This window comes from Abrus precatorius, unplaced genomic scaffold (genome assembly GCF_003935025.1).
Source record: "Abrus precatorius isolate BTA unplaced genomic scaffold, Abrus_2018 Scaffold4, whole genome shotgun sequence".
Lineage (NCBI taxonomy): Eukaryota > Viridiplantae > Streptophyta > Magnoliopsida > Fabales > Fabaceae > Abrus > Abrus precatorius.
In genome coordinates, this window is record NW_020874384.1 from 16461928 (window position 1) to 16485401 (window position 23474).

Here is a 23474-nt window from a genome sequence, read left to right on the forward strand (position 1 = left end):
CGATGTACTGAGAGACAATTAAGAGAGTAAAGGTTAGTTTTGGTCAAAACCGCTTAAGTCATAGGTTGTACGGCTCAACCTGTCAAAGTTGTGGGTGGTACCACCTACTGAAGATCGACAATTCCATTGTCTTGATGATTGTCCTGAATGATCCCACCAGCTCACGATCTCTAGTATTGGAAGCCGCATGAAAAGTGTAGAATCTGATGATCCTTTGCACAAATGTACAATTTTGACAAAAATGATTGAAAATAAAGCGTTTGGGATGCTTGTCTCACATATAGCTTGTTTTTGTCTGTACTTTTTACACAATATTTTCTTTAATCTTCTTGATTACTTCTCTCTCTTATACAGTGGGATGTTTACCTGTATTTCTGTAGATATTGAAGGAATTTCCTTCTTTACGAGACAATCATGTAATTACTACATATGCAACTAAAGCTATCGCTGTCAGTATCAGCTCGCCTCCTAGGGAACATCGTATATCTGTCTCAGGATCCAGACCAAAGCAGAAGGCAAGATCAGGTGCCCCACAGAGGTTGTCTTTTACGAGCAGTCTAAGTAACTTACAGAAAGAGGCTCGGAGAGCTTTTTCATGGGCTCCAAAAAATACAGTGGACAAAAATGCTCCAAAAGATGTTTATAGGAAAAGAAAAAGTTCTGGTTTGTCTCCCTCTGATAGAGTTGCTTGGGAAGCAATGACTGGAATTCAAGAGGAACGTATTTCATCTTTTTCAACAGATGGGCAAGAGCGGCTTCCTTCTGTTTCAATTGCTGAGGAATGGATGCTTACAGGAGACCCACTAAAAGATGAAATCATTCGTTCATCTCACAGATATGAAAGTGGCCCTGATATTACACTGTTCAAGGTATAGTAATTAGTAATGAGTTGCTCTTCTAGGAGGATATCATTTTTGAGAATTAATAGAATATTTCTGCCTTTTAAGCTCTGATATAATAGAAGCTATCTTAGTTGGGAGTCACTGGGTGCTAATAGTGATAGCTGAAGCCATTGTAGTTTCTTAATGTCTTCACTGAATATATCTTTACTGCTTTTATTAATCTCTGTTAAGATGTCTCACATTGGTTAGGAATAGAGTCAGAATACTCCTTATAAGAACTAGGGTATTCCTCCTATGAACTAGCTTTTAGGAGTGAGTTAGGCTCAAGTTTCTTAACAATCTCATTCATTTCTGCTGAATGCTTGGGTTTTCCCTTCTATAGGCACTGCTTGCTCTTTGTTCTGATGAATCAGCCTCTGCCAAAATTGCCCTTGACTTGTGCATTAATCAAATGAAGAATGTCTTAAGCTCTCAGCAGTTGCCTGAGAATGCATCTATGGAAACAATTGGACGAGCATATCATGCCACAGAAACATTTGTCCAGGTATTTAATGGGAATATATTAATCTATTATAAGATTTTTATTGGTGATTAATAATGATGGGTCACTATGTTTATTTGCTCAGGGGAGATGACAGCATCGTTGTCATTTTCCATCATTAGAACTTTGCTTGTAATATAACATGCAATTATTCTAATGTTGCATTTGCAGGGTCTACTTTATGCCAAGTCCCTGCTAAGAAAGCTCACTGGTGGTAGTGACTTGCCAAGTAATTGGGAAAGAAATAGAGATGCTGATGACACATCATCTGATGCTGGTAGCTCTAGTGTGGGTAGTCAAGCCACAGATGAGCTATCCGAAGTCTTGTCACAGGCAGATGTTTGGCTGGGACGTGCAGAGCTACTTCAAAGCCTTTTGGGATCAGGGATTGCTGCTTCTCTTGATGACATTGCTGATGGAGAGTCGTCTGCCCATCTTTGTGACAGGTTGGTTGTGGAGGAAAGGTACAGCATGGCTGTGTATACTTGCCGAAAGTGTAAGGTAGACAAATCACCTGCCTGCCTTTTATTTATTTGAATTGATATGTTTAGTTATTATGGGTTTTAAATAAAGAATATTGCCTTTCTTTAGATTGATGTTTTCCCAGTGTGGAATGCATGGGGTCATGCATTGATTCGGATGGAGCGCTACGGACATGCTCGAGTGAAATTTAAGTATGTGAAACTCTTTTTTGGGGGATAATGCTTTAGCTCAGTCATTATTACAGTTTTGAATCATTTGTAGTGACAGGACTTGAGCACAGTTAAATAGTTATATATCTCATATATTTATATTTCATTTCAGGCAAGCTCTTCAGTTGCACAAGGGTGATCCTGGACCTGTGATTTTAGAGATTATTAATACAATTGAAGGTGGCCCACCAGTTGATGTTTCTGCTGTTCGTTCTATGTAAGATATCATGCATTTATGATCGTTGTCTTTTTGCTGTATTGTAACAGGATTTTTATTTTTATAAAGACTATAAGCTGGACCAATTGTGTTCAAGAGTCGAGAATATCTCTAATATTTTATATTAAATCTTTGCATTGTTTTCCTCATTTGAATTTATGTCCTTTTTATCTTTTGGTTGAAGATCTTGTAAAGACAGTTAGATAATCAAGTTTCTATGGTGAGACTTGTTGATATTTCTTGTCATGAACAAGATGGTTGGGTAACTAGATTTTTCAGAGGTTGCTGCTCATTGTGCACCCAATTGGGGCAGTTTAGGTTAGATATTTTGAGCATAAAGTTATCTGAACCACAAACCTAAATGTTTATGCTTTGACTTCTGGCTGGTAAAGCTGGTTAATTATTTGGAAGTATTTCTCGCAAATTTTCTGGAATAGCAGGAAAAGGAGGGAAATCAATGGGGGAAAAATAGGGACTGAAGACACCTTTAGATCTTAGTCATTTTACAGAAATAATCTCTGATTACATTTCTGCTTCAGGTATGAACACCTAGCTAGAAGTGCACCTACAATCTTGGATGATTCTCTTTCTGCTGATTCATATCTCAACATCTTATACATGCCATCAACATTTCCCCGTTCAGAGAGGTCAAGACGATCACAAGTGTCTGCAAATAATAATTCTGTATATAGTCAAGACTTTGAAGATGGTCCTCGGAGTAACCTGGATAATGTTAGATACACTGAATGTGTTCATTACCTACAAGAGGTGAGCATAACTCCATTTCTGCAAATAATAGGCTTATGAATGCTCTCATAACTTAGCAATTTGCAATCTATTGTTAATTTAAATAGCTGTTCATCAGTTTGAAGAATTTATATCATAAGTCTCTGTATATTTTTCTGCATTTCATTATTTTTAAACAAAAAAAAAAGGTTTTAGTTACAATTAATGTTTTTGTAATATATATATTTTGTATAATCTAATTATCTATATATGTTCAGGATGCTTTTAACTTTTGTATAATCTAATATATATATTTTTTATTTCCTAATTGTTTAAAATTTTGCAGTATGCACGCCAGCATTTGCTTGGTTTTATGTTTAGGCATGGTCACTACCATGACGCTTGCTTCTTGTTCTTTCCTCCTGATGCTGTCCCACCACCACCACAGCCATCAATCATGAGTGGAGTGTCTTCTTCATCACCCCAAAGACTAGATTCTTTGGCCACTGATTACGGAACAATGGATGATCTGTGTGAATTGTGCATTGGTTATGGTGCTATGCCTATTTTGGAGGAAGTCATTTCAACTAGAATGTCGTCTAGTAAATCCCAGGATCCAGTGGTGAATCAGTATACAGCAACAGCCCTTGCCCGTATCTGCCTCTATTGTGAAACTCACAAACATTTTAATTATTTATACAGGTTTCAGGTAAATTCTCTATTTAATCAGGTGCTATAAAATTGGAAGCAAGGCTAAAACTATGAAGTAACTTTTTTATACCTTTGGAGATAATTGGGTCTGCCCATTTTTGTTTCTTGGCTTCTTTGCAGAGTTTTTATTAACCATCTCCTATGAATTTTGGAATACTTTAGTTAAATTTAGGAGCCGTCCTTGTCAATGGATAAATGTCCTCTTGTTTTTCAGAACACTAAACCTAACCAATGTTTGGCCTAAGGATGTAAAACACATTTAATAAATTTATTAGAAATAGACTGCGGCCTTAATTTATTCATAAAAGATAGGTCATAGCTCAAAGGAGTAGAATTGCTCAAGTTTTATAAGGAGTATTATGGTCAAATTCTTAACTACTATGAAACATCTTACTATAACCCTTCATACCTACAACTAGACATCTGAAACATGAAGTATAACAAGTTGGACATTTGCGGATGAGACAACTTAAGACTGATAAGCTCCGAAACTGTTTTAGAAATTAGACATAGATCGGTTCTAACTCACTCTCATAACCAAGCTGAAAGGAAGATAATAATCCAAGTCCTAGAAGAAGTATTTCAGTCATATTCCTAGCCAAAAATCTTCTTAGAATCAAACTGATTTCTTGCTGATTTGACCAGTTTTTACATACTGTCCTACCCAGCTTGATATCCTCTAGTTCTTTCTGTTTAACAACAGTGAGTGGCCCCGATCCTCTATCCACCAAGATAGAGAATTCTTAAGATGCATCCATCCATTAAGCTCTAACCAAATACTCCTAAAAAATTTGTAAAAATGCATAAACATTTGGTCTACGCAATAACTTTCCTCCATATTCCTTATGTACACAGCCTTACCCCAATGAGCAAAGAGATTGTTTCCACAACTAGAACCCATGTCTACTAAGTCACAAGGCAGCAGCCTTATCGTTGCACCAGATTTTCCATATTGACTAGGAATAGAGTCAAAATATTCCTTATAAAGACTTGAATATTCCTCTTATGAGTTAACTTCTGGGAGTGAGTTAAGTTCAAGTTTCTTAACAAGTACAATACTTGTTCTATTAGATTAGACATAAAATTATCAATATACAATGACAGAACCTAATACTCTCCATAAAGTCTCATTCTGGATGTTAGAAGCATCTGGTTAAATGCTAAAACAAATGACCAGAAATTACAAACTTTGTGCTATGCTATATTGACATATTCAAAGGAGATGCTTTTATGTAGCCTTTTAATATGTCCACCAAGTCATTAGTGTTGATCCCTATGCAGTTAGAGAAAGGGAGGTTGCAAAACAAATACACAGTTCAATTTAGCAGAACTGAGTTTAAGATCAATATTCAACCATTAGGCTGCCCAATGCCATTAGTAGTCCTCTTGTCAATATTTATATATTTTAAATTGGTTATTACTTTTCTCTGTAATTAACACCATTGTCATAATAGCATTAATATCTATTGTAAATCCAAATATAATGATTGCATAACTTATATTTCCTGCATGGAACAAAATTTTTCATAAATACATGGCACTGTTGAATATAATATGTGATAACATTTTAATTTTTCTGTGGGAGATGTTTTTGGTTTTGTAATGATCTTCAATATTCAGGTAATTAAAAAGGACCATGTTGCTGCTGGACTCTGTTGTATTCAGTTGTTTGTTAATTCTTCTTTGCAAGAGGAAGCCATTAGACATTTGGAAAATGCTAAGGTATGTTCATAATTTGCATAAAAAGGTAGCGTGGTAGCTTTTGAGCACGCTCAAGACATTTACGCTTATTTTTTATTCAAGATATCAATAATAATAGGCTTACTTTTGGTAAAGGAACTTTTGTTTCCAAGTTATATTCATATAAGCCTGGGAATATTGAATTCTATGACTGTTTTTCTTTCTTTATGTTTTGTTTTGAGTGCTTGTTGCATGAAAGGATATTAAATTTAAAGAGCAGAAATGATTAAGTTGATATGGGTTGAAGTGATTTAGAGTATAGTTACAATACAAGGCATACTGTGGAATGTTGGTTCATTGAAGACTAATTCATGGATGAGGATACAGTTGGCTGATCCACTTTTTTTATTCTATAACTATTTGTTGGTAACATAAATGAAGGTTGAGTTGATTTGATATACCGATATGCATTTACTATGCATTTGAAGCAGATTTGTACTTCAGGAAAGATGGAAGAAATTGAATCACTATGTTAATTCCTCACCATTATCCATAACAATTGATATGTTAATATCTCAATATGCATTTTAAGATTTAAGATAAAATTGATTGGTGAAGGTCCCATAAATTAGAATACAAGTACTTAATCCATGAGTGAATAATTTGTAGTAGTCTCATTAGACCACACAACTTTCTTGGTATATCCAAATAGTAGATACGAGCTTGAACCAAAACATTTTGAAGTTACAAAGTTATGAAATTGTTAGCGCCATTAGATTGCCATGAGATGTGACAAAGTGAACAGTGGTCAAGAGCAGGAAACTTTGAAAGTATTAGAAGAAAGGATAATCTTTTTCTCTTTGACTACTTTCTTTATTGACATACTAAATTAAAAAAAAAAAGCCTTCAACTGTTATCCTTGGATCCTTGTGCATCTGTTAAAAAAACATACAATTAATTGTTAAAAGACATAGTACATTAATTATCTTAAATTTGTTTCACTTATGCAGTTTTTTGTTAATAATTCTGTTTTTTGCTTATTGGTGTAGATGCATTTTGATGAAGGGTTGTCTGCAAGGCACAAAGGTGGGGAATCTACCAAGCTTGTCACAAAAGGTCTTAGAGGAAAAAGTGCCTCCGAAAAGCTTACCGAAGAAGGCCTTGTCAAATTTTCTGCTAGGGTATCAATCCAGGTAATTGAATATATCCAAATCCAATATTGAGATCATAGTGTTTTAATAATCAATTTCCGAGAACAAGTTTGGAAAGTCAATTTTGTAACTTAATGATATTATTAGAGAATTCCCTTGACTATGATAATGGACATTATTATGCCCTTGAAAGAACATGCAAATATTATGTTGCAAAGCTCTGATTTGACAGGGCATTACCTCTTACTAATAGTCATTTAATATATTCTGATTAATAGTTGCTTGTGAAATTTATTTTTATACTGATTTGTTGTATTTTGCAGGTTGAAGTTGTTAAATCCTTTAATGACTTAGAAGGACCGCAATGGAAACATTCACTTTTTGGGAATCCAAATGATCCTGAAACTTTTAGGTTTGTTTAAATAACATATATATATAGCCCTTTTTGACTTGGAGTGGACCATAAGCCCACCCTACTTTGTGCTGAAATTAACTTTTTATTTAGAGAATACTCGTGACCAAGTATCATAGGGCTTTGATACCATGGCATAAAGCAACTATCCCAAAAGCTCAAGTTGTTTAGTTAAAATACATAGACGGTTATATATTTAACATGATCCATGGACAAAAAGTATTTAGATGGAGGATTTAGAACAACTTGTAATTTATTTCTTCCATCTCAAGTGTTTTTTTAAGCCATTTGATAACTTTATGGTCTCTATTATCATTGTAGTCCACTTAATGACTGCTAAGGTTTGCCGTTGAAGATTATTTGGATTTCTCCACTATCCTTATTGCATGCATTCAGATGCTTTCCTATTGTGACGTGTATTGTTTTATATGTCAATGTATGATGAATGCTCATAATGTTTTTAAAATTTCAGACGAAGGTGTAAAATTGCAGAGGTTCTTGTTGAGAAGAATTTTGATTTAGCTTTCCAAGTGATCTATGAATTCAGTCTTCCTGGTAACATTGATTTTCTTCTTTTTAAATTTGGTCTTCCTGGTAAAGTTTAGCTAAAAAAAGTGTTATCAGCTTACCCATGTCTTTTAATTGTGTCATGCAGCTGTTGATATATATGCTGGTGTTGCTGCATCTCTTGCTGAAAGAAAAAGAGGCAGCCAATTGACAGAATTCTTTAGAAACATCAAGGGGACCATAGATGATGATGACTGGGACCAGGCAATCTACTTACATTTTATTTTTCTTTTCTGCTTGAAAAAAAAAACACGTTTTTAATTTATTTGAAAGTAAAAAAAACTGCTTATAGTTAGAAACTTAACAAAATTGAGAATGTTGCCACCACTAGCTAGTTTTTGTAGGTGACGTTGATGAGAACTTTTACCACCAAGGGGCTTACACCCTAGGGCCTAACCCTGCCCTAAACCCTAACCCTAGGGCCTAAGCTTAAACCCTAGCCCCTACCCCTAACCATAGGGCTTAAACCCTAACGATAGGGCCTAACCATAAACCCTAACCATATGGCCTAACTCTTTCCCTAAGGTTTAAACCCTAATCATATGGCATAAACCCTAAATCATAAGGCCTAAATCCTAAATCTTAGGGCTTAAACCCCAATCATAAGCCCTAGGGTCTAACCCTTACTGTAAACCTAAACCCTAGAGTTTAAACCTTAATCCTAAACCATAGGGTCTAACCCTAATTATAAATCTTAAACCATAACCATAAGGTTTAAACCCTATCTCTAAACCTAAACCCTAGTATCAAACCCTAAATCTTAACCCCTAGACATACATCGTAGGGTCTAAACCCTAGCCTTAAATCATTAACCCTAACCCTACTATAAACCTAAACACTACAGTCTAGACCCTTGGCCATAACCATAGGATTTAATCACTAACCCTGAATCATAAACCATAAACCCCCTAGGATTTAAACCTAAATCATAACCATAGGGTCTAAACCTAACCCCTAACCCTAGGGTCTAACCCTATTCCTAAACCCTAATCTTAGGGGTCTAAAACCCTAATACTAAAAACTTAGGGTATAAACCCTACCTGCTAAACATTAAAAACTCTAAACCCTGAACCATATTTATCCCTTTTTATCATCTCTCATATCCAACAGCCCTTTTCTACTGTTTGGTCCATCTATCTGTTTCTTTCCTCTCCTGTAAGTGTTGATCAATGGCCCATCACACCACTAGTTTACTATATTGCATTTAATTATTGTTTTGTTTATAAGCTTGCTTCTTTTTAAATTAGCATCAAAGGGAGGTTGTTGCATGTATAGAAATAGCGATGGGGTTTATATTATCAAAACTGGTAATTAATTTAAAATGTGCCTTCTCGAACTCATCTTTTGTCCTGTAACTGGGAAAAAGAGTCTTCATATTTATAACAAGTGAACTTATCTTTACGAAATATTAAGCAGCTAAAACATTTTGAATGGTGTAGGTCTTGGGTGCTGCAATAAATGTATATGCCAACAAGCATAAAGAGCGCCCAGACCGTCTGATCGACATGTTAACTAGCAGCCACAGGTGAGGGCTTTATCAAGTTGTCTTCGTGCACTTCCTAATTCTCTTGTTATGTGAGTTTTTTATAGAATTTTTTTTGATAGTTTTTATCAATCATTATTCATTCACCACCAAATTATATTTGGATATCTTACATCTACTGTTATTTTTTTTTTATCATTACTCAAAAGAGATTTAGATAGTGGGGGCTCAAATGCTCAATACATGATGTCACGTGCCTTCCACATTGCTTTTTCTTTGTAGCAATTCAGTAACCACTCTATATGTTTATTTTAATTTTGAAATGGGCATGCAGGAAGGTTCTTGCTTGTGTTGTTTGTGGTCGTTTAAAAAGTGCATTTCAAATTGCTTCACGGAGTGGAAGTGTGGCTGATGTTCAATATGTTGCTCATCAGGTTAACTTTCTATCAACTTCAGCTTCCACAATAAGATTCATTTCGTTGTAACTCCCCAAATGGAATTAATTAACCGATCAGTTGTATTCAATAACACTGCTGAGTGAGGCTTACAAATTTACTATGAATCCTAACCTATAGAAATGCATAGCAGCTAGGATTCAAAGCCCTACATATTCTAAACACACTTCTTCAAACCAAGGCTATCATATAGCTTTCTAATTCTAATGATAGCAAATCTGCATTAAATCTACTGGGAAATTGAATAGTTGGAGATTCTGGTAAGCCTAATCTGTGCCCCCTCAAGGCAGGGGCTCAGCTTGATGCACCCTACTAGTGTCACATGGATTATCTAATATTTAGCCTTGTTTCCAATCCGTGATTCCATCATATGACAAGCCTCTTTAGTTTTCCATTTTTATGCGCACATCATATGACAATTTAAGATAAACTTCTATGGGCTCTACTTGGTTGCTAGTCCAACTACATTTGTACTGGACTTCTATGGGTTGTAACATATCAGGGAAGCCTCCTGTAACTCTCTCTCCACCATTGCTCGGCATTTCTAAAGAGAGATTCACATTTTACCTTTTTAAAAAAATTAACAATTTTAAGGTTATTCCTCTGATTTCTGTTTTTTAAGTATCTAACATCTATTCAGTAATCACCAGAGGGAATTCCTATGTCTCTAATTCTAAGTAATAAAGGAGCAAATGTTTCAAAACTCCTTGGAAAGAACCAATGCCATATTCAATACCTAGTAAATTCCATACCTAAACTTATCCCTTCTCTAGTCTTTGGATTTTATGACCAAAAGGAAAGTGATTGATGGCTTAACCGAAGGACAAGAAAATACTTTAATTGCAGAATAGTTGGCATATCCTTAAGTTCCTAACTTACCTACAGCCCTATGGCTATTAATTGAGAAAAAAATCATTTTTTTTTTCTTTGTTTTGACGGGTCCTCCCACTCCTGTTATTTATTAGGGATGCTAACACTTGCCCTAGGGTTATCAGTGCCACCTGGATGTTAGATATCAAAAACTTCCTTTTTTTTTCGGTTGTAAGCTTGACATAGTGTTTCATTATCACTACTGCTTTCATGCCCTGTAAACGTACATTTTTGCTAATAAACTCTTCAATTTCTCTTACCTTATTTTCAATCTGGCAGGCACTGCATGCAAATGCACTTCCGGTGCTTGATATGTGTAAGCAATGGTTGGCTCAGTACATGTAATCTATTACTAACAGAATCTAAGATTGTCCAACAGGCTTCTTTTGGCCTATTGATGCACTAGTTGTCCAGAAAACTGGTGTTAGATCATTGTCATTTCTCAAGGGAAGTGGAACGAACCAAAGCAATGTGAATCAAGCATTAACTGTAAATATCAAGATTTCAGTTTCTGGATTTGCTGAAGCGGTTTTCTTGGTCTGAGGTATATACAAACTAACGTCCGAGTTGGTCCAACATGTGTGTGGTACTGCTACCGTTACCAGGTTTGAAAGATTAGTAGAGAAAAATCATCACATGGCCTAAGCAGAAATTGCTGAAATTTTATCCTCGAATCTCACTGAATTTGGGACCACCTGAATGTCAACGATGATGGTGCGCCAAGTTGTTAAACACTCAATGGTCTCTTTGGGCCAACGGAAATTACTCTTTAATATAGCATCAGAAAGTAGAATTCTACAATTTGTAGCATAATATAGATGATTTAGAATAGAAAAATTGTACATGAATTTTGAGCATTTGTCAATGTATCAAAGTTAGTTGTTGTAAAGGTCATTATTTTGATTGTGTCACTCGATAAATCATATGATATCAACGTTATTGATCATAAGGCGGATCATGTTTCGATTGATCTGCTCATTCAATTATACTTGTCTTTGTCGTACGGTTGGTTAGGCCAGCTAAATCACCCACAAATTTATAAATAAAAGGAAACTAAAATGTTTTACTAATTTTTAAAAAATAAAGCATGTAGACCATTAAAGCTAAGAGATTTAAAATTTCTATAGTGAATAAAGATGTCTTCCCTTTTTCAATGAACACATTAGCATATAACCTATTCTTATCAATGTCCCTAAGAGAAGAAAATTAAGTAAAATTGTGGAGAGGAAATTTAGAATGAGAAGGGTCGCAGTAAAGATCTTGAAAATACCTAAAAGAAAAATATTTTTTAGTTTTAGGAGATCATATTCTTAGTTATTATTTTCATTCTTTAAGGCTTTAATTAAATTTTTATGTTTGTAAAATAAGGCAACTTTATGAAAAAAAAATAGTATTCCTATTTCTTAGAGTGATTCAATTGACTTTATAATAATGATACCAAAAATACTTTTCATGATTTAGAAATTATTGGTAAATTTTCTGGAAGGAATTCATGAGATTAGTCATTAAACCTTACAAGAAATACTCTCTATATAATTAAAAATATACTTTTTTCTATTAAAAATATAAGCAAAAATATTTTTATTTTAATAAAATATATTATTTTTAGTCCAAAACTATATCTTAATAAAAAAAAATTAATCTAGTTGGAAAAATTACTATAGATTACTTGGGAGCTAAAAATTTAAAAGTTTTAATTTTATGTCAGATACTCTAACTTTTTATTTTTACCCAAAGATCAACATGGTCTAATTTTAAAATGGAAATGTGAAGGAAAGAGTGTTATGGAATAAAAGACGCCAAATATCATTAGCAACAACCCTATATAATATTTTCTTTAAGTCCTATATAAAATTACTTCTTTTATAGTTATTTCTTAAATCATGTCGAAATTTGTTCATTAAGAAAAAAATTCTTTATTATTATATTTCTCTATGATATCCTTCTTAACTTCACATACATTTGCCTTCTCAAGCTAAGAGTTATCCATTTTATCCATCCCATCTTTCTCTATTTAGGAATAACTTTAATTTTATCTAAACAGCCTATTTTTGGGTCAATAGTATTTTTATTATTAAACTTAGTGTTAGTAAATTCACTCGATTGTGAACTATTCTCACAACCTCTATTATTATTATTATTATTAACATGATTACTATGTTCAAATATCCCATCCTGTCCCAGCTGAAATTCATTGTTATCTAATACATCAAACCTAGATACTAAGGTTAACTCCTTGCCTTTCTCACAAAGGTTTGGGTTATCAACTAAAACGGAATTGTCCTAATTTTGTTCTCATATGCTTTTTAGCAAACATCCAATGCTAAAATCTGATTTGCTCATCTATTGAATTATTCCTATGATATACCTCATCTCACATATATTAAGTTGATTAACAGACCCATCTTCTTCCTTAATAGGCCTAGGTTCTATATTATTCTTACAAGATTTAAGAGTATTTATACATTACTCCTGTTTATAGCCATATTTTTCACAAGAAAAGCAGATGATGTATAACGTTTCATATTCTACCTTAAATTCATGCTACAATGTTCAACATAGATTCTACCAAATCTACCATTAGACAATAAAGAAGTATGAGATCAATTTTTAGCATTAAACTCAGGCAACACCCACCTACCATAGGAATTTCTCATTATAAAACTCTAAAGAAAGATTAGAGTCCTTAGGGATGCACATCCAAGTAGCTATTTTCCTAATATCCTGATCTTTCGGCCTAAATAGAGGCCTCCACCTTTGGACCATCAGATGATGATCTAAAATGAGTTGAAACCCTTCAAAAAGAGTTAGCTTATTATTTTCTATGTTATCAAATTTTACTAAGAAGAAGTCATTCTTTGGATTTAGAATCTTCAAGAAAATATTCTTTTTCCCGTATTTTTTCTAGTTTTTTATTTAGGTAATTAAAATTAAATGACCTTCCTAACAGTTTAACTATTAGGATTAGCTTCAAAGAGAACAACATTATTCATAATCTTCTAAAAGTATCCTAAGTTTTGGATATAAATCTTAATTACTATAAGTGCTTATTACCCTAAGTACAAAGACTCTATAATAAACTCTAATAGTGATCATTCAATCAGTCTTTAGTATTAGAGAAAATATTGAACTATTTCAAGACTGATTAAATGATTTCTTCATTCCAAAGAACAATATTAAAATATTTAAATTCTAACACTTTATCCTTATACTAGATAAAAGAGGGAAGATCATGTTTAAAAAATATGTGCTTTAGAGTGTTCTATCTCACTTTCAGTCGCTTGAGTGACAAGCTTTCTAAGGTAGAAACTCCTCGTTGTCCTGCTATGATGTTTCCTAGGTCTGGCAATGCCTCTCAAGCAAAAGGGAGCTAAGGGTTTGAAACTTCACTAGAGTCTAGCAACTTTTTCCTTTTCAAGAAAGTAAGTTTTGAACATTCTAAAAATTATATTTTAGTACAAGACTCAAGTTGTACTTTGATTAATTATATTTTATTTTTATTAATTAAAAATTTTAATTTTATTGTTTACAAAAATGATAAAAATTAAAGTGACTGATCTACTCCAAAATGCAAATGATTAATTTGGTTTAGTGTGATTTTCGTATTGTTTTTAACTTAATTCAAATAAAATCATAATTTTATGTTATAACAGTTCGGATGATATTTTTACTCTGTAAATACTCCTGTTCACAAGAGGTTTCGGAGATTAACTTCTAAAATATACTTACATAGATGACCCAAGCGGCGGAGCTAGTTGTACATGTTTTGTATGAACAAGCATGTAATGCACCTACCCCTTGTTGTATGACTCTTCAATGTACCTTCATTGTTGTTGTGACCTCTTGTACTCATTCATAGTTTTGCACGAATTTTTTTACCGTGCTAGTGCCAAAGAAACCAACAGGGGACTACAAAACCAAATCTCCAATTTGTGATCCACATATCACGGTTGTTTGTGGTTGTCTTTCAATCAAGGTTCCAAGTTTAAGGAGTAAAATATATTCAAATGATTTAAATCAACAATATGAATCTAGGTTGTCCGTGAGGAACGGTAATCTTTAAGAGCAATGAAGATAGTTTCTTGATTTCCCTTTCCGTGCGTAGATTCTCTCGAAGAACCTCCTTGCTTGCCAGGATAAAAGTCGGTTAACAAGCTAATGTGGGCAGCTCACCTACAGGTGTCAGGGAGGACCTGATTTTCTTAATAGTAAATAGATGATAGAGAATGCCATTGTTCAAACATAAGAGATGAGGTTTAAATAATCCATAGAAGAAAACAAGAAGCCCGTCGAAATAGTGTAGTTTGTTTTTTACGAAGACCCTCAAATTATAATTTGGACAAAAATCGCAGAAGAGAAATTCTGGCTCATAATTGTAATTTGAGCCTTTCCCTCAAACTATAGATTGACCGAACTGCACTGAGGACTTCTGTCAAAACCTTGGATCACCTACATCTCTTCTTTCCATATACAAAGTTATCATTATGCGTAATTATTTCATTATTTTATATCGATATATTTAAAATTTGTTTGATTATTGAATTAATAAAAATACAGGTTTATGATTTATTAATTCAAGTGTAATTATACTGTGATTGAACCAGTAATATGTGTGATACACACACTATATGTATATATATTAAGAAAAATACTAACCAATGTTCAAAGTCACTAGTTAAAATAGAAATTGTTCATTGAAAAAATTGTAATAATACATATATTTCTGTAATTTTTAATATTATTTATTAGTTTTTTAATTGGTAGAAGAACTATACGATGAGTTCTATATCCTCTAATGATCAAATCAAACAGAGATTAACTAGACGCTGGTCTTTTTGATACGTCACCATTTCAGGCAACACACAATCTTCTTAACCAAACAGGATAAAGATGCACGGCGGTGCTATTTAGTACAGAAGAAATTCATACGAATACTGCACGGATAAACGTGGATGTATTTCATTGGATAAGTAAAAGGTTAAAATAATTTCACTGAAACCAAGGTGTTACTGAAGATGCAATGTATGAAATGAAATATGTAGAATGATACCCTGGTGCATTTTAATCTCTGTTAAGCATGTCAAGAACAGCATAAGCAGCTTTTTGAAAGTGATCCTTCTCTTCATCTAAGGTTCTTTTCCTTTCGAGAGCAGTACTTTTACTTTTCTCTATCTCTTCCTCTATCACTGCAGAGTTTTGATTAATTTCACTACAAAAACGAAGCACAAATAATCACAAACTTCGATCTGAAAGCATAACAAATAAATAGTAATTATACAAATAAAATGGAAAATAAATCGGTAAAATGAATAATGATGATTAGAAAGCTAACGTGATCGTCTTAAGCATGTTCTCCATGATCGCTTGAGCTTCGTTTGATATGTCTGTACGGTTTAGCCGAATAATCAGAATTCAAAGGAAACACACAGAAAATAATTCAAAAACCAAGCGAGCCATGCATTGCTTGAAATTTAAAATCAATTTAGTTCATCACAAGAGAAAGATCGCATCGCTTGTGATTTGAATAAGCGATTAGGTTTAGTAATTGCAGTGAATTTTAGAACTCAAGTTTTGCGAATGCTGATGGATTATTCCGATGGAAGATTGAAGGAATGGTTATGGCTCACCGTAGATGAGAGAGGAAAGGTTGTTTTCTGGTTCTATCTGTGGAGGTGCTGATTCTAACTCCGCCATCGATCTGAACCTTGCTTCGCTTGGGAGCGAAATGACAAACAATACGCGCGCTTTCCCTGTTCTTTGAATTTGTGAAATGTATATACAAAGGAAAGAAAACGGAAACTGTTTAATTAATTAATTTAATATTATCCTTTTTCCTTTTTACCCTATTGGGTTTCATTTTGTTAAGGCCAGCTTGTTTAGTAATTGTTGCTTTTAAATTTAATTTTTAAAAGTATGTTTACTGTATTTTAGAAACTAGATTTTAAAAGTTATTTATAAATTATTCTCAGAAATTAATTCTAAGAAGTATAAAATTACTTTTTGAAATTTATTTTTCAAAAATACTTTATAAATAATAAAATTTAATTTCTAACATATATTAAATATACTTTAATTTAAAATTCAATTTTAAATAAGAAATAGGTAATTCAACTAACAAGAAATAATCTTCGTCTCACAACAAAACTCTCTTGGTTCATTACTAATGATGACAAAAAGCAGAGAGCCTTGGACCAGAAAAAGAAAGGCAGAAAGCCTTCTAATGCTAAAAAAGTGATATTCCAGTCCGTAAGGATATGGCTAACATTTATACATCTTAAACGTTCTTGGAAATAAATTCAAAGGTTTACTTGGCCCCAAATCACCAAGTAGATAGAAATTAAATATTCTACTTTCCTCCAAATATTTAATTTGAAATCTAAATGCCAACTCCAAATTTACATTTCTGCCACATAAATATGTGGCATTGGAACAAAAAATCTAATAAATTACTAAATCCCAAGATTACTTGAGTGGCACCCTTTCATGTTCACGTGTATTCATCACTAAACCGACGGCAGTGCTCACCAAACAAAACAAATTGGCTTAAAATAATACTGCGTTTCATAATCCCCTGCAAGAATTTTTTGGTACTTGGGAACATAGGAGGCCTCGCATAGACGGGAGAGAAAATGATAGCACCAAAAGATTAATATAAATTATACAAGATGATGACGACACAAAATTATTTATTTCATTCTTAAATGATGAAGTGGTCGTTAATACATTAATATTCATTTCGTGCCATTTACCATATGTGTCTGGTAAATGTCCAACACATTTATGTTTGTTTAATTAAGACCGATAATGTAGGAGGTCTTTTATTACGGATTTATTAATTTTTGTCTACGAGTACATGGAAAATTTATCAAATTTATTAAAAATATATTTATTATAGAAACTATTTTTATAAAATGTTATTGTAAAATATTTTTATATTAGCTATTAACTAATTAAAAATTATTATAGATATAATTTTAAAAATAATGGTTATTAAAGTCAATATTTTCAATGATAAAATAATTCATGGTTATATATATAAGTACAATTTAATTAAATTTTTAATTATATTAAAAATGTAAAAGCTATTAAACAATTGCTTTGTTAAGATGTGCTGTATCAATTAAAATACTTTTTATGAAACTTAAATTAATAACATTTTTTTCTGTTGAATTTTAAGGTTGAGTTAAAGCAATTTTATTTTTAATTTGCTCTTTTATGAGTGACTCCAAAGCTGTTTTTTTTTTTTTTCAATATAAGTTGTTTTAAGTGAGAGACTGAGAGAGTGTGTGTGGAAGAGAATTTCAGTTTAAAGAGAACCAATCAAACAAACAATTTTTAAAATAATAGAACCACGTATTTTTCACTAAACATTATGGTTCGGAGAGGCCTTGGAAGATGGAACACCTATCCAAACAACCAATAATTTGTAAATAAAACTTACATTACATTCTATAAACTAAGGTTTTGGGTAAGCTGCCTATAATCTAAACATGCACAAACAAGCATAGGCTAACCAAACTCTACCAACAAACTTCTCTCTTCATGCACTTGCTAACTCTATTCTCATAGTCATGTATCCTCCATTCTTTTGTGTTTTGTGCCTTGGTCAATAGTCGTATCTTATCGAGTGAACAAGTACGGAATTGTCGTTCGAGACAAGATATACGGAATCGATCATAAAATATCCATTACCATCTAAATATTATTAATACGTACGTAGAAAATTTCTTACATTAGACTGTCTATACGCAAGATAGATAGGTCCTTTATGGGTACCTTAGCTATCTAGGTTTGTAGGTAGCTGTTTTCATTGGTCGATTGACCGCGTGCATGTGCGATCCATGGTCGTGGATGTTGAACCGTGCACTGTTTGCATCGTCCTTGGATCAAGTTCCCTTTCCGCATAGTCATACACCTTCCAAATTAAATTGCCCTGCCATATTCAAAAAGGCCTCGAGCGAATTTGGAGCATTTAAAATTAAAAGAAGGCATTTGTTGTTCTTTGAGAAATTATATTTTTATAATATTTCTCTTTTACAGATTAGAGCAAGATTAAAAAAAAAGAGAGAAATGATTTATTAAATAGATAACAAAATAAAAAAGAAAAAAATATATTACTCTTTTTTTTTTTACATGGAATTTGAGAGGTTGAATATACAACAAGAGAATGCCACAGAAAAGCTTCAAGGGAACAGCATAAAGGAGTGGAAAATTTAACAATTTATTATTTAAATAATCAATGGCTGTTATTGTCAATCTCGTGACAAAATAGTGGTATTTTCACTGTTCTGTGAGAGCAACGACAAAGAACAGGAGAGATTTATGTAACGTGATTATGTGATAATTATTAAAAAAAGAAAACAGGAAGAGTGGTACTTGTAATTCTAGCTCTGGAAATGCATAAATTAGAGAATAAGTGTGTTTTAATTTGTGTTAAAAATTATAAATATAGATAATACAGAAAATAGAATTAATAAATTTAAAATAAACACAAATTAAAAAATATTTAAACTGAAATCAGGAATTAATTAAAACCGAAAGGAAAGAGAAAAAAAAATTAACAAGTCTCAACAAACACGCCACTCGTATTATAACACGTGCGCTGGGTAGTGGGTCAGGGATTGCATAAAAAAGCTGCACAATAAAAGATAAAAAAAAAAAATCAGTAGCAAAAAATAAAAGAAAAAATGCCATCATTGTAAAAGAATCTTGCAAGGAGGAGCGTTGGATGATATAGAGATGAGAGATGAAGCACACACGTGCCTGGCTTCTGTTCTCTCTCTTTCTTACTGGGTACTAAAATCATGAAAAGTAGCGTCACAGAAAACGACAACAAGGACTGAGCATCTTAAAGTTACAATGGCCATACAAAAACCTATGCTTACTCCATGGCAAGCCAAGCCACTTCAAAGTTAAACATGGTTAATTGGTAAGGTGAATTTTCTCTCACCAGGAAATGGGAAGGTGGATATGTGCATCAACAAATGCAACCCATTTTACCAATTATTTTGGATTTATTCATACATTTTATATAAATTAAAAGTAAGTAATTATACTATAATTATATAATATGATAGACCTAATCAAAATTAAAATAACATTTCTCTTATTTACCTGTACATAATAATAATTGTAGGAAAAATTAGCTTGTAGCCCTGAGATGTGTATATCATTTTTAAGGACATATTAAAGTAAAATTTAACTACTGGATTATTTAATTAATAGGCTAATTCAAGGATGTTCAGACAATTTATTTGTTTTTATTTTTCATGTAAACTCATCCGTTATTTTTGTAAAATAAATTCATGTAAAAATTTATTTATAAAAAATAAAATTTTCAAGTATTCTTAAGTGTATTTGAATAAAAATATAACCTTTTTAATCCTAATTTAAAAAATATTTTTTGGTAAAGTCACAATAATAATCTACAAATCATCTATACATTTAAAAACATTTCACCTTTTTAATATAATTTAAATATTTTAAATGACATATATATTTATCCTTCTAAGTAAGTTGTTTGTACAATTTTATTAACATATATAATGTAAAATATGATAAAATTTATATATATTTTTAAATTATTTATATTACTTGCAAATAATCTTAAACTTCAATCTATGGAAAGTTGTTATAATTTAATATATGATTTTTAATTTTTAATTTTATTAAATATAATTATATTAAATATTTAAATGAATAATTTTATTATTCACGGTAACCCTATTTAATTTGAACAATATTATTTTAAATAAAAAATTTCTATAGTATAGATAAAAAAACAATAATATTAAAATAATTTTACTTAGCATTATTACTTTAATAAAATTTATTGGATTAAAAATTTAATTTATATTTAGTTTATAAAACCATTAAATACAAAGTTTCAAGAACTTGTTGAATCGATTTTATTTCAATCAGAGATAATGAGAATGCATGCTACTCCAATGAATACTTTAGTAAGGAAGATCATAACTTTTAGACATTTTGCACCCTTGTTTATTTATAGTGAATGCTTAATCTTGCAACAATAGTTTGACTTATCTAACCATGCTTTTTAAAGTTCAATATATTTAAATAAAATACATATATCCTATTTTAAATAAAAGTTGTGAAGAAATAGAATTGATGTTCACATCATAAATTAAAGTTGAAAATGATGTCAAGTTGGTCTGCTGCACAATATCTTAGTATGGGACCTTCTACATGAAAGTTGCATTTTAATGTTATGGCAGTAGACACGAAAGAGCATAGAAAACGTTATCCTCACACATTTATACATATAAAGTTGCAATTCTAAAAAAATTATTACATGACATTTTATGTTTTCAATTTAATTACTTTATTATTATTGTACTTCTATTCTATTTAATTTTTTTAGTTTTTTTCATCTTCATGTGGTTAAAATAATTTTAATAAACTGTTACTTTATATTTTTATATTTTTTCATAATTATTTTAATTAATTTTTATTTATTTACATTCAATTTATTGCTAACTTGTAATCAATTTCATATATATGTTTACGCGCTTTTCATGTTTTTGACTTTTTGATTTTTTTGGTATTTTTCTAGTTATATTTCTAAATTTTAAAATAAATATTTATTAAAATTATATTAATTTTAAATAAATTATAAGAAATATTATTTTATTATAAATATTAATTTTAAATATAATATTTACATATAAAAAATTTAAGATATGTTAATATAAAAAATTAAATTTAAATATTTATAATATTTAATAATTTTTTATAAAATATAAAATTACAATTTAATCGTTCAATTTTATTATGTTATCTTTGTGACAATGATTATCAAATTTTATATAATTTAATATTTATAATAATGTTAAGTAAATTTTAATGTTTATATATATTTTTTATATATTATTTATTAAAATAAAATAATATGATGAAATATTTATTAATTTTTATATATAAAAATTTATAAATTTAATATAAATTTTTAAATTAACAATTAAATCAATCCCCAATAGAAGAGAAATTTCAAACAATATTAAATTATAAAGTACAGTTTTTAATTTAATAAATTAAAGTAAAAAGTGCAAATACACTGACAAATAAAATGCACTTGATCCAAATTTTAATAAATAAATATATTTTAAAAAAATTACATCACAACTTGAATAATATTTTTATATCATATAAATTAATTTTAATTATAAATATTAATTTAAAAATTAAAGTGTGTACACACATGGTACAAAACAAACATTTATTAATATAATTATTGATATTATCACATTAATTTTTTCAGTTAAAAAAATTATAAGAGACAACAAAATTCTCTAACATTACCTAAGATTTAAATTCAAAATTATGAGTTAAATTAAAATGAATTTTACTAATTAATTTACTTAGTCAACAACAAATAAAATTAAATATTTTATCACTTATTTTATTTTTTATATTTTTCACTAATATATAGTTATTTAACTATATACTTTAACTCATAAAATAATACACTTTGCGCTGTATACATTATACATGCATCTATAGAAAATCATTTGTAAAGGCAGATAATTTGACCCTTAACTCCAAGCTAACTTTTTATTTGGTTAAAACTTTCAAAACTTAAAATCAAAATGAAAAGATTTTTCAATAAAAAAGAAAAAAGATTTTCAATTTAATTTAAAGGTCTCTATTGTGTGTACTATAGATAATTAAAAACAGTGCAGTAGTGCAGTGGGTGAGTGTAATTTGGAGCATCTCTTCTCTTCTATTGTGAGGCCGTGTTGTGGGCCCAGTAACTCAGTCAACTGAGCAAGACCGTGACGCATTGTCAGTTCTAATTCAATCATCACAGCCTCTCTTTTGTCGTTTTGTGATCACTCACTCTGTAAAAGCCTTTCACATTGTTCCCTCCCTCTCTCTTCGTTACTTTCTCTTCTGTGCTGCCAATTGATTCATATTTTTGCCACGTAAACAACAATCACACTTTTCTAATATTTTTTTTAAAAAGTGGTGTCTCCTTAATTGATTTAAAAATTATATAAAATTTTTTAATTTAAAATTTAAAAGTATTTTATTAATTTTTATTTAAAAATATATTAAAAATTTGTGAAAATTTTATATATTTTTTCATCATTATTACTTATTTTTAATTTTTATTGAAAATTTAACTTTAACAAATTAATATAAAAATAAATTTATTCTCATACTAGAGCATGTCAACAACGCTTGTATTAATATTTATGTATTACTTAATAATAGTTAATCGTGAAATATTTTTTCACCGCCAATTGGAACATGCCATTGCTAGTTAGATTCGCTTTTAATTTCACATCAAAATACAATGACAAACTGTATTATGGCATTAAATTTCAAATTTAACCGAATGAGGACAAATTCAGTGTCATGAATTTAAATATTTGATGTTTTATACCACTTTTGAGTCGTTAGAAATAAATCTGTAACATTAACACTTGTGGATTTATAATTATATTCTTAATTTTAATTAAAATCATGTCAATTTTTATTTTTTGGGTTAACTATTTTTTTTATTTTTAAAGTGAAGTAATTTTTTTCAATTGTCTTCTTTTATAAAATTTTAAATTTTTTATTTTATAAAAATATTATAAATTAATTATTAAATAAATTTATTTTATTAAAAATTACTAATTAAAATATTGAAAATGGTTTAATTAATTTAAAAAAAAACTATAATTACAAACCTACAATTTTTATCATTAATCTTATATACAAATAATAATTTAATATTTAAAAATTATTTTTTAATGCATCATATTTCTTTTTCACTCATAAATAATTGAACTACTCTACATTTGTTATTATTTCATCACAGACATTAATTAATAGCATCATTTCATCGTATTTTGAAAAAATATATATTGTAAATGTACATTCATATATATATATATATATATTCATATTCATGTTGAAATTTATGGGTGATTCAGACACATTGAGTAAATTCTGCAAGAAAGATTTTCTGTTTGTCCACCCAATGTGCAAACAGTTGTCTAAACTATTTACTGCTAGTTAATTTAATTGAGATCATAACCCTTCACCACATCCATGAATTGTTAATTTGAGTCCTGTTATTACCAAATGTGCTAAAAAAGAAACACCGGTTTAACATGAAC

At 30.6% G+C, this 23474-nt stretch overlaps 2 protein-coding genes across 5 annotated transcripts in view; one reads left to right on the forward strand and one right to left on the reverse strand.

The window, feature by feature from the left end:
* LOC113866403 (protein DDB_G0276689) overlaps nucleotides 1-11348 on the forward strand; it is a 29296-nt gene extending 17948 nt beyond the window's left edge. For all 4 annotated transcript variants that reach the window (XM_027501313.1, XM_027501312.1, XM_027501314.1 and 1 more), the window contains exons 22-36: nucleotides 381-869; nucleotides 1225-1386; nucleotides 1555-1884; nucleotides 1975-2057; nucleotides 2188-2292; nucleotides 2832-3060; nucleotides 3365-3727; nucleotides 5350-5451; nucleotides 6459-6602; nucleotides 6884-6972; nucleotides 7445-7527; nucleotides 7628-7743; nucleotides 8979-9064; nucleotides 9357-9456; nucleotides 10627-11348. In XM_027501313.1, the coding sequence (XP_027357114.1) occupies nucleotides 381-869; nucleotides 1225-1386; nucleotides 1555-1884; nucleotides 1975-2057; nucleotides 2188-2292; nucleotides 2832-3060; nucleotides 3365-3727; nucleotides 5350-5451; nucleotides 6459-6602; nucleotides 6884-6972; nucleotides 7445-7527; nucleotides 7628-7743; nucleotides 8979-9064; nucleotides 9357-9456; nucleotides 10627-10692 (2547 nt within the window). In that variant the 3' untranslated portion in view covers nucleotides 10693-11348. The remainder of the gene's footprint in view (nucleotides 1-380; nucleotides 870-1224; nucleotides 1387-1554; nucleotides 1885-1974; nucleotides 2058-2187; nucleotides 2293-2831; nucleotides 3061-3364; nucleotides 3728-5349; nucleotides 5452-6458; nucleotides 6603-6883; nucleotides 6973-7444; nucleotides 7528-7627; nucleotides 7744-8978; nucleotides 9065-9356; nucleotides 9457-10626) is intronic.
* Nucleotides 11349-15408: 4060 nt separating this feature from the next.
* On the reverse strand, nucleotides 15409-16041 carry LOC113866206. Its single transcript, XM_027501088.1, has 3 exons — nucleotides 15975-16041; nucleotides 15680-15731; nucleotides 15409-15556 (listed from the first exon to the last, which is right to left on the reverse strand). The coding sequence occupies exons 1-3, from the start codon at nucleotides 16039-16041 to the stop codon at nucleotides 15409-15411; spliced, it is 267 nt and encodes an 88-aa protein (XP_027356889.1).
* Between the last annotated feature and the right edge of the window lie 7433 nt (nucleotides 16042-23474).

Bases quoted from the DNA above. Each gene is read 5' to 3' on its own strand.
- LOC113866206 (XM_027501088.1), bottom strand. From the start codon at position 16,041: ATGGCGGAGTTAGAATCAGCACCTCCACAGATAGAACCAGAAAACAAC. The intron at 15,732-15,974 runs GTGAGCCATAAC...TAAACCGTACAG, and splicing joins CCTTTCCTCTCTCATCTACG to ACATATCAAACGAAGCTCAA. The intron at 15,557-15,679 runs GTTAGCTTTCTA...TCGTTTTTGTAG, and splicing joins AACATGCTTAAGACGATCAC to TGAAATTAATCAAAACTCTG.